This window comes from Ziziphus jujuba, chromosome 10 (genome assembly GCF_031755915.1).
Source record: "Ziziphus jujuba cultivar Dongzao chromosome 10, ASM3175591v1".
Classification (NCBI taxonomy): Eukaryota; Viridiplantae; Streptophyta; class Magnoliopsida; order Rosales; family Rhamnaceae; genus Ziziphus; species Ziziphus jujuba.
The window spans coordinates 2,117,267-2,128,155 of record NC_083388.1 but is presented as its reverse complement, the minus strand read 5'-3'; the positions used below and the strand labels follow the sequence as shown (position 1 = coordinate 2,128,155).

At 39.2% G+C, this 10,889-nt stretch overlaps 2 protein-coding genes across 2 annotated transcripts; both read left to right on the top strand.

The window, feature by feature from the left end:
* Positions 1–674: 674 nt before the first annotated feature.
* On the top strand, positions 675–1,935 carry LOC132799601 (probable disease resistance protein At1g58390). Its single transcript, XM_060811892.1, has 2 exons — positions 675–884; positions 1,624–1,935. Exons 1-2 carry the CDS (start codon positions 675–677, stop codon positions 1,933–1,935), a joined length of 522 nt encoding a protein of 173 aa, XP_060667875.1.
* Positions 1,936–9,223: 7,288 nt separating this feature from the next.
* Positions 9,224–10,582, top strand: LOC107410406 (putative disease resistance protein RGA1). Its single transcript, XM_016017833.3, has 2 exons — positions 9,224–9,724; positions 9,818–10,582. The coding sequence occupies exons 1-2, from the start codon at positions 9,224–9,226 to the stop codon at positions 10,580–10,582; spliced, it is 1,266 nt and encodes a 421-aa protein (XP_015873319.3).
* Positions 10,583–10,889: the final 307 nt, after the last annotated feature.

The window sequence follows — 10,889 nt, the reverse complement described above, 5'->3', positions numbered from 1 at the left end:
CAGCAAAGCAAGTCAGTTCATTACAACAATAGAGAAAATAGGGACAGATCATAGAATCGGGACCCACAAAATAAACGAAGACAGCGAAGCCAAGCGAAGGTAGCAGTGCTAAAAAGATAGCAACAAGAAGCTTTGCTTATTTCCAAAGCATAGTTTTGTTTTTTTTTCTCCTGCAAATTGATTTTGAAGAACAATTCCAAGAAACCAATTGTGGAAGCAGTCGTCTCTAACATTGCTGAAGGGATCATTAGGAGATTGGGCTCTGAAGCTATGCGAGAAATTGCATTGCTTTGGGGTGTAAATGAAGAGCTTATAGGACTTGAAGAGACCATTTCAACAATCAAAGCTGTACTTGCTGATGCAGAGAAGAAGCAGATCCATAGCGATCAAGTCAAAACATGGCTTAGTAGACTTGAAGATGTTGTCTGTGACGCTGATGACTTGGTGGATGGGATTTCAACTGAAGCTTTGTGATGCCAAGGGATGACCAGTAACACCCCCATAGCCAAGCAGGTATGCACCTTCTTCTCGACCTCGAATCAACTTGTTTTTCGACACAAGATGAGTCACAAAATCGAGTCTCTTAAGAAGAAACTAGTTGTGATTAGAGATGATAGGCAATTCCATTTGGAGGAACACCACGGAGAGGCTCAAGCAGTTATAATGGAGCGGTGATGGATACTCACTCATTTGTCTATGAAGGAGAAGTGGTTATTGGGAGGGAGGGTGATAGAATGAAAATCCTTCAACTTTTGTTGGATACGAAATCTGACCATGAGAATGTATCAGTTGTTAATATAGTGGGTCATGGTGGACTAGGAAAGACCACACTTGCTCAACTTGTGTTCAATGATGAAAAAGTTGAAAAACATTTTGATCTCAAGGTATGGGTGTGTGTCTCCGATGCAAATTTTGATGTGAGATTGCTTGTTCAGAAAATTATTAAATCTATATCTGTTAGTGTAATGTCACTTTTGTTACTGTCATAAGTCGCTTTGTAATGATTAGTTACTGTACTTTCAGTTTTTAATAAAAACACTGTTGTATTAGGTAGCCAAAGTATGGCTTGTCTTTTGGCAATATGATTACCGCAGTAGTAGGTGAAAATTAGGTGGTTTACTGTTTCTGAAAACTTGTGGTTATATGCTATGTCCATAATGAACGAGGGTGCTGAGACCACACCAGTTTAAGCTTCTTTCTCTTTCACTTTGTTGTGTTTTTTGTTCTAAAAAAAATCCAACAAATGGTATCAGAGCTCTAATGATCTTAGAGGGGCTGTAAGTGAAATAGCAAAAAATATAAGAAACCTTCCTTCTACCTTTCCTTCCTTTTTAAATGGCTTCAACTCATTTTTCTACTCCATCACTTCCTATATTTTCTGGAGAAAATTATGCCATATGGTCTATAAAAATGAAAGCTTACCTTCAAGCCTTTGACTTGTGGAAAATTGTAGAGACCAATAGAAATCCTCCCCCTTTGACAGCAAATCCCACTATCGCTCAAATAAAGCAACATAGTGAGGAGGTTGCAAAAAAGTTTAAGGCTTTATCTGCTTTACATGCTGGTGTTTCAGAAGTGATGTTCACCAGAATTATGGCTTGCACTACAGCTAAAGAGGTCTAGGACAAGCTGAAAGAAGAGTTCCAGGGAAGTGCAAGAGCAAGACAGATGCAAGTATTGAACTTAAAGAGGGAGTTCGAAACTTTAAGAATGAAGGATTCTGAGTTAGTAAAAGACTTCATTGACAAACTAATGAAGGTAGTAAACCAAATCAGAATTCTTGGAGAGGAGCTAGGAGATAGAAGAGTGGTGGAGAAAGTGGTGGTCAGCTTACCAGAAAAGTTCGAAGCAAAGATCTCATCCCTGGAGGAGTCAAGAGACCTGAATCAGATTTCTTTGTCAGAGCTTGTTAATGCTTTACAAGCAACTGAATAAAGAAGATCTATAAGACAAGAAGAAACTTCAGAAAGTGTCTTTTTAGCATTACAAAAAGGTAAGACTCCAGCAAACAATAATCAAAGGAAGCAGCAAGGTGGAGGAAGTAATGTCAAAGGAAAACATGGTGCCAGTACAAGCAGAGAAGGTGAAAGAAAGAAGTTTATGAAATGCTCATATTGCAAAAAGGACAACCATCCTGAAAAATATTGTTGGTTTAGGCCAAATGTTCAATGTAGAGTGTCAGGACCCGTCCAGAATTCCTCCCCCGAAACCTTAGACAAGCCCTGATCCTAGGGAAACCCTACCGGACCCTCCAACGGAAAATCCGGCAGAACCTCCCCTAAGGGATGGACTTACCACAAATTACCTGCACTGAAAACACACTTCTATACTCATCCCCTTATTCCTCCCGCAAACTACAAATTGTTCCACAAATTTCAGCACTTCGCAACAATAACAACAGTCCAGTGCATAAATAAAACATAAGTGTCTCAATAGTATACAGAGCTTTAAGAAGTGCTAATCAACAGAAGTACAACAAGGATGAAAGAAATAATACACTGAAATGAAAGAGTACAAAAGTACTTCTCGAAACACAACAGCAGCGGAAAAATTGGTTCGCTCCGGAAGAACGCCTACCACCACTTGCACCTAAGGGAACGGAACTTAAAAATGTGAGATGCTAATCATCTCAATGAGTGACCCTAACTACTGAACACTTTTAATGATAATAAAAATAATAATAATAACAATTAAGGGAATTGAATAAATACCAACAATAAATAAATACATAATAATAACTGTTGGAAATAATAATTTCCCTCAAAACTCTCACCAATCGCTCCGTTTGAAATGTTCCCTTTTTAAAACAATTTCACAAAACCCGATGTACGTACTTCCCGAAAACCAAGGGATTAAACCATTTGATAAACAATAAATAAGTAAATACATACCCCAATATATAATTAAAATGTAATAAATTATAATAAATAATTTTTGAACACCTTTGGGGTTTGAAACATTTTTTTGAAAATTACACCTGACGCACCACACCATATACCGGTGATGCCCTCCGATACCCAGCGTCCCGAGCACTGACTGGCGGGGGGATTAAAGAGAGAAACTTGCAAACGGCACTTCGGCATCCCGACAGTACCGCTGCTGAAACCATCATCCTGGCCAAGGAGGGGGGCGGCTGTGGCCAATAACAAACTTGCCTGCCCACGGTCCAATGGCAACAACGGGAGAAATAATACCTGCACGCTAAACCACATAATACTTGCGCGCTACCACGTGTCCATACACTAGAACACCAAGACTGTATGAGTGCGTCTAAAATAATCATTATTAACCAACCGTACCGTTTTCCAAAATTACCGTGGGAAATATATTAAATTCTCACACTTACCATCCCACATATTTTTATTTAACACATCGGTACGAACCATCGATAACAAACAAACCACAATTTTCTCGAAGTACGAGATGCAACCATAGATATACCGCGGGCATAATTTATAAAATTTAAACAAATATTTTCGTAAAATATTTAACCCAATTATGCCTGAAAAGTAATACTTAAAACCACGTACAAATACTACCGAAATACACTTTGCTCATGCATAATAAATAAATTAAACCACAATAAAATTCATAATTAAATCGCACCGCATGAGCATAATTTAAATACCAATTAAACATAATTAATTGCCCAAAATAATTTTTGAAGGTGGGTCACTCACCTTAAGCGCGTAAATCAGCTAACATCCTCCACAGGATCAACTCCACCACTCGTACGCGCACCTAAACAACCACAGTGTACCAACAAAAAATATTAATATTTTATTCGGGTAATTCCCAAATGGGTACCCGGGGAGCGAACACCAAATGATATTTAAAAGTTACGAGTTATATACCGAATCGAAGCTCGAGTGATGAGGATCACGGATTCGGTCTTACTTTCCGGTGTTCGGACCCGACGGGGTCGGAATCTCGCCTGAAAGCTTTTCGGGTTTTGACTCCGCAATTCTCCCAAACCGTCGCGAATTGGCAGAAACGGATGCCGGATTCGGGTTCAGGGGGTCGAACACAGTCGGGAGGGATCGGCGGTGAGACTGGGTACTCACCGGAACAGTAACTTCCGGCGAGCCGCCGCGGTCACCGGCAATCGTCGCCGGCGGCGGCGCATGCGGTGGCCGTTGGTTGAGATTTTTTGCAGATTTGTAGATCGAGGGGAGAGCAATCCAACGGGACCAGCGGTGAGGCAAACGAAGGCCGGACGGCGGAGAAATCGAAGTTTGAAGGATTTCGGCCCCTCGCCGGAAAAAGCTCCGATCCCGGCGCTTCGGTGGTCCGGTGGTCGTGAAATTTGGTGGGTCGGCCGGACTTGAGGAGGTGGTGATGGCTAGCTGGCGCGTGTGGCCGGAAAATGGCCGAAAATGGGTCAATTAGCGGTGGTCGGCGGTGGAGGGAAAAAGTCACCGCCGATCTTCGCCGCCTCGATCCGGGCGCGTCCGACGGCCAATGATCGTGAAAATTTGAGATTTTGCCGAAAATGGGGAGGGGATTCTTGCTGACCGGCGCGTGTAAGGTATATTGGTCAGAAAATTTGAAAAACTCCGGTGGCCGGTTGGACTCTCTCTTTCTTTCTCTCTCCTCTCTCTTTTTCTCTCTCTTTCCCGAGATTTTTATCAAATAAAAGCCACCATGCGACACTGTTCATTCCACATGGACCAATCAGAAGCTGACACGTGGCGTCACTGTGCACTTAAGCTAGATATAATAAAATATTATGGTATCCGGCGAATTTCAAACGTCCATAACTTTTTAACCAAACGTCCGATTCAAGCGTACCGCTAGTCTATGAACTCGTATCGACGAGTACTTTACAACCATACAAAATTCAAAACAAAATTACACCACAAGAAAAAGTCAACTCCGGCACCTTTTGGACTGTTTGCACCTCAACTTGTTTTGCCTATAACTTTCAAACCGTTGCTCCGTTTTCGATGTGCTACTAGTCTACGAACTCAGGGCATCATGCACTTCGCCACGGTACCCTGGTCAACTAGAAATTCCAACTGGGACAAAAAGTCAACCTTTGACCCATTCGGTCAACGGTCAACCTTGGTTAACGTGCAAGGATTCCGATGCGATTTGGGACGGGGTGTTACATAGAGTTTGCAAACAACTGGGACATATTAAAAAAGTTTGCATAAACAAAGGAGGACCAGTGCAACAAGCACACCAAGTACAAGTTGCTGATGAAGCATGGAAAAATGAGGAAAGGCTGTTTGTTGCTACATGTCATGTAGAAAATGGCAGCAAAGAAGCTTGGTTGGTGGATAGTGGCTGCACTCAACATATGACTCATGATGTTGATCTCTTCAAGACCTTGGATAGAAGCTTTGTTTCCAAAGTGCAAATAGGAAATGGAGATTTTATTCAAGTTCAAGGCAAAGGAGAAGTGGTTGTGGAAACGTCAACAGGTACTAAACTCATTTCAAATGTGTTGTATGTACCCAAAATTAATCAAAGCTTGTTAAGTGTGGGACAAATGCTTGAAAATGGATATTCTTTAAATTTTCAAGATAAGTCTTGCATAATATATGATCAACATGGAAGTGAAATTCTAAATGTTGGAATGAAAGATAAAAGCTTTGTGGTAGAGTGGAACAAGAAGGGAAATAATGTTTTTTATGCCAAAACTAGTGATGAATCTAAGTTGTGGCATAAAAGACTTGGTCATTTTAACTATGACTCTCTGAATCTAATGCATGAAAAGAAATTGGTGGAGAATATGCCTGCTATTAGCAAAAATCTGGAAGTGTGTGAAGTGTGTCAGCTTGGTAAGCAACAAAGGCTGCCATTCCCTTTGAAAGGCGCTTGAAGAGCTTCTGAAAAGCTTCAGTTATTTCATAGTGATGTATGTGGACCTATGAGTGAGAATTCTATCAATGGTAGTAGATATTTTCTCACTTTCATAGACGATTTCTCTAGAATGTGTTGGTTGTATTTTCTGAAACAAAAATCTGAAGTTGCTGAGATTTTCACCAGCTTTAAAGCCATGGTAGAAAATCAAGCAAAATGTAGCATCAAGGTGATACGATCTAATAATGGAACTGAATATACAGCTCAAAAGTTTGAGTTGCAATGCAAAAAAGCTGGAATTCAACATCAGCTGACCTCTCCCTATACTCCTCAGCAAAATGGGGTTAGTGAGAGGAAGAACAGGACTATTATGGAGATGTGTAGATGCTTGTTGTTTGAGAAGCAATTACCAAAGACGTTTTGGACTAAAGTAGTGAACACCTCAGTGTATTTGCTAAATAGATTACCAACTAAAGCATTGGAGTTTAAAACTCCATATGAGGTGTGGTATGGGGTCAAGCCTACTGTGGAGCATTTGAAGATATTCGGGAGCATTTGTTATACACATGTTCCTGAAATTAAGAGAGATAAGTTGGATCAAAAGCTGATATGGGAATTTTTGTTGGTTACAGCAGCAACACAAAAGGGTACAGAGTATATTATTTGAAAACTAACAAGCTAATTGTTAGTAGGAATGTTAAAGTTGATGAAGCTGTTATTTGGAATTGGGAAAAGAGTGAAGTTCAAGCCTCAGAAAAGAATTTTATCCAAGAACATGACGAGATTCAGAAAAAGAATGATTCAAATGATGAAGATGCTGTCGGAATCCGAGGTACAAGATCCTTCACCGATGTATATGAGAAAAACATCCGAGGTACAAGACCTCTAACTGATGCATCCAAGATAAGCATCCGAGGTACAAGACCCTTCACTGATGCATTCGAGAAGTGTTCGAGATACAAAACTCATGTCCGATGTCCGAGCTATAAGATCCTTGTCCGATGTTCGAGATACAAGACCCCTGTTCAATGTCCAAGATATAAGACTCATGTCCGATGTCCGAGCTATAAGACCCCTGTCTGATGTCCGAGATACAAGACTCATGTTCGATGTCCGAGCTATAAGACCTCTGTCCGATGTCCGAGATACAAGACCCCTGTCCGATGTTCGAGATACAAGACTCCTGTCCGATGTTCGAGCTATAAGACCCATGTTCGATGTCCGAGATACAAGATCCCTATCTGATGTCTGAGATACAAGATCTCTGACTAATGAATATGAAAGATGCAACCTAGCATTGTGTGATCCAATTACTTTCAATGATGCAAATCAGTTCGAGACATGGAGAGAGGTCATGAAAATGGAAATCAATATGATAAGCAAAAGCAAAACTTGGGAATTGGTGAATAAACCCCAAGGCAAAAAGGCCATTGGAGTGAAATGGTTCTTTAGGACCAAGGTCAATGCTGATGGTACAATAAATAAGCATAAAGCAAGATTGGTAGTTAAAGGTTATGTGTAGCAACCTGGTATTGATTATGGAGATACGTTTGCACCAGTTGCAAGACATGAAACAATCAGATTTCTACTAGTATTGGCCTCTCAAAAGGGCTGGAAAGTTTACCATTTAGATGTGAAATCTGCATTTCTAAATGGTTACCTGCAGGAAGAAGTATATGTTGAACAACTTGAAAGCTTTATTGTTCAAGGAAAGGAAGACAAGGTTTATAAATTGCATAAGGCTCTTTATGGCTTGAAACAAGCTCCCAGAGCTTGGTATAGCAGAATTGACTCACACCTTGTTGGAAAAGGATTTAAAAGGAGTGAGAATGAGCCTACTTTGTACGTGAAGTCAGGTTCAAATGATGAAAAATTGATTGTTTCTCTATATTTTGATGACTTGTTTGTTACACGAGGAGATTCACAAAGTGTGTTGGAGTTTAAATCTGAAATGCAAAAAGTGTTTGAAATGTCAGATTTAGGAGTGATGAATTACTTTCTTGGCATGGAGATATATCAATTTAGTCATGACATTTTCTTATCCCAAATAAGTATGCTATGGAACTACTCAAAAAGTTTGACATGGAGAAGTGTAATCCAGTTGACACTCCATTGGTTTAAAATCAAAAATTTGAACTTGAAGATGGTGCTGCCAAGATTGAAGTTTCAACCTATAGAAGCCTTATTGGAAGTTTGCTATATTTATGTGCTTCTAGACCTGACGTTATGTTTTCTATGAGTTTGCTTTCCAAATTTATGCATGCTCCATCACATATGCATTATTCTGCAGCTAAAAGAGTGTTAAGGTACATTAGAGGCACCATAGACTATGGTGTTTGGTTTTTGAAGCAAGAAGAAGGCAAGTTGATGGGATGTGTTGATAGTGATTGGGCTGAAAGCATGGAGGATTCAAAAAGTACTTCGGGGTACTTATTTTCTCTTGGTTCAAGTCCTTTTTCATGGAGCTCACAAAAACAGGGTTCAGTTGCTCAATCCACAGCTGAAGCTGAATATATTGCTGCTGCAGCTGCTTCAAATCAAGCTTTATGGCTAAGGAAGTTGCTTGTTGATTTAAATGAGAGGCAAGAAGAAGCTAACACAATATACTGTGATAACAAGTCTGCAATTTCCATTGCTGAAAATCCAGGTCAACATAGAAGAACAAAGCATATTCCAGTCAAATATCATGCTGTGAGAGAAGCTGAAAGAAATGGTGAACTGAAGCTGGTTCATTGCAGTTCTGAGGTCCAGCTTGCTAACATTTTGACGAAAGCTTTGCCAAGAAACAGGTTTGAAACATTAAGAAATGATCTTAGTGTTTCTAGCAAAAGTGCCAAGGAGGAGTGTTAGTGTAATGTCACTTTTGTTACTATCGTAAGTTGCTTTGTAATGATTAGTTCATGTACTTTCAGTTTTTGATAAAAACACTGTTGTATTAGGTAGCCAAAGTATAGCTTGTCTTTTAGCAATATGATTACCGCAGTACTAGGTGAAAATTAGGTGGTTTACTGTTTCTGAAAACTTGTAGTTATATGTCATGTCCATAATGACGAGGGTGCTGAGACCACACCAGCTTAAGCTTCTTTCTCTTTCGTTTTGCTGTGTTTTTTGTTCTAAAAAAAATCCAAGAATATCTACTAATGAGAAGGTTGAAAATTGTGAGATGGAGTTATTGCAAAAGTGTCTTCGAGAAAAAATAAGTGGAAAGCGATATCTCCTTGTTCTTGATGATCTATGGAATGAGAATCGTGAATTATGGTTGAAGTTGAAAGATCTATTGTTAAGTGGCATAGATGGGAGTAGAATAATAATAATTACCCGCAGTATGGTGGTTGCAAGGATCACAAAGACCACATTAGAACCATATCTTTTAGGAAATCTTGATGATGATGAGTCTTAGTCTTCGTTTAAAAAAATGGCATTTACAGAAGGACATGAACCAAATAACTCCAACATCATCCAAATTGGAAAGGAGATTGTCAAAAAATACAAAGGAATTCCTCTTGCCACAAGAACCATTGGAAGGATGTTGTACTCTAAAGATCGAGAAACCGAGTGGTTATCCTTTCACAAAACTGAATTTTCGAAAATATCTCAAGATGACAGTGATGTTTTACCCACATTAAAGCTTAGTTATGATTGTCTCCCTTCCAATTTGAAACAATGTTTTGCCCATCGTAGCGTATTTCCTAAAGATCATGAATTTGATGTATCAGACCTTATAAGTCTTTGTATGGCTCAAGAATTTACTAACTTATCTGATTTAACTCAATCTCTAGAGGATATGGGCCGTGAATATTTTATGGAATTATATTGGAGATCGTTTTTTCAAGAAGTGGAAGAAGATGAGTTTGGTAAGATATATTCTTGTAAAATGCACGATCTCATGCATGATCTTGCACTACAAGTAGCTGGAGTATAGTGTGCTATATTACCATCAAACGTAAAAGATATTGACAGAAGAGCTCGTCATTTGTCATTCAATTTTTATTTAAAATCATCCCAACAGATTCCAATTTCTCTGTCTCAAACAGCAAACAGGATCCGAAAAGTTCTTTTGCCTAGCCAAAAATGGGAAGGTAATGTATTGAGACATGGTTTGCTGTTATGTGATGCATTTTTTTCAAATTTCAAGTTCTTATGTGCTTTGGATCTGCATGACTTTGGATTAACGACATTGTCAAATTCCAATAGAAAATTGAGGCATTTAAGATATCTCTATCTTTCTCATACAAAAATCAAGGATTTGCCTAATTCCATTACTAAGTTACAGAACTTGCAGTCTCTGAAGCTATCCAGGTTGGACAAATTCAAAGAATTTCCAAGAGATATGAAAAAATTAATAAACCTCAGGCATCTTGAATTTATTGGGGTCAGGGGTTTGAGTCATATGCCAAGTGGACTGGGACAGTTGACTAATCTTCAAACCTTATCATATTTTATGTTGAGTAAAGGGACAAACTTAAGGCATGGTTGTGGTGATCATGTTGGTGAGCTAAAGGAACTAATGCCTTTAAATAGCTTGAGAAATCTCTGCATTTTAAATCTAAGACACGGAATAACAGATGGTACGGCAGCAAATTTGAAGGAAAAACAGTATCTTCATTCCTTAATGTTAGATTGGTCTTCATCAAATGATAGAAAATATCTTGAAGTCGCTATGGGAACAACTAGCAGTGACGAGCATGAAAGGACATTGGAGAGCTTTCAGCCACTCCCAAGTCTAAAAGGCTTAAGTTTAGAAGGTTATGGGGGTGTGAGGTTGTTAAGTTAGTTTCCCTCTCTTAAACAGCTAGTAAGCTTTTCTTTGTCAAACTGTATCAAATGCCAAACTCTGCCACCATTGGATCAGATTCCTTCTCTCAAGAAACTTGATTTGTATAACATGCCTCTTATAGAATATATTTCAGATGACTTCTTCACTCCATCAAATGCGGCATCATTGATGCCATCCTTGGAAAGTCTCTGGCTTCAAGATTTGTCTAATCTTAAAGGATGGTGGAGAGATATTGTGACAGATGGTACTTCTGAAAGTACAACAATGCTATCATCATTCATGTTCCTTTACTTTCCTCGTCTTT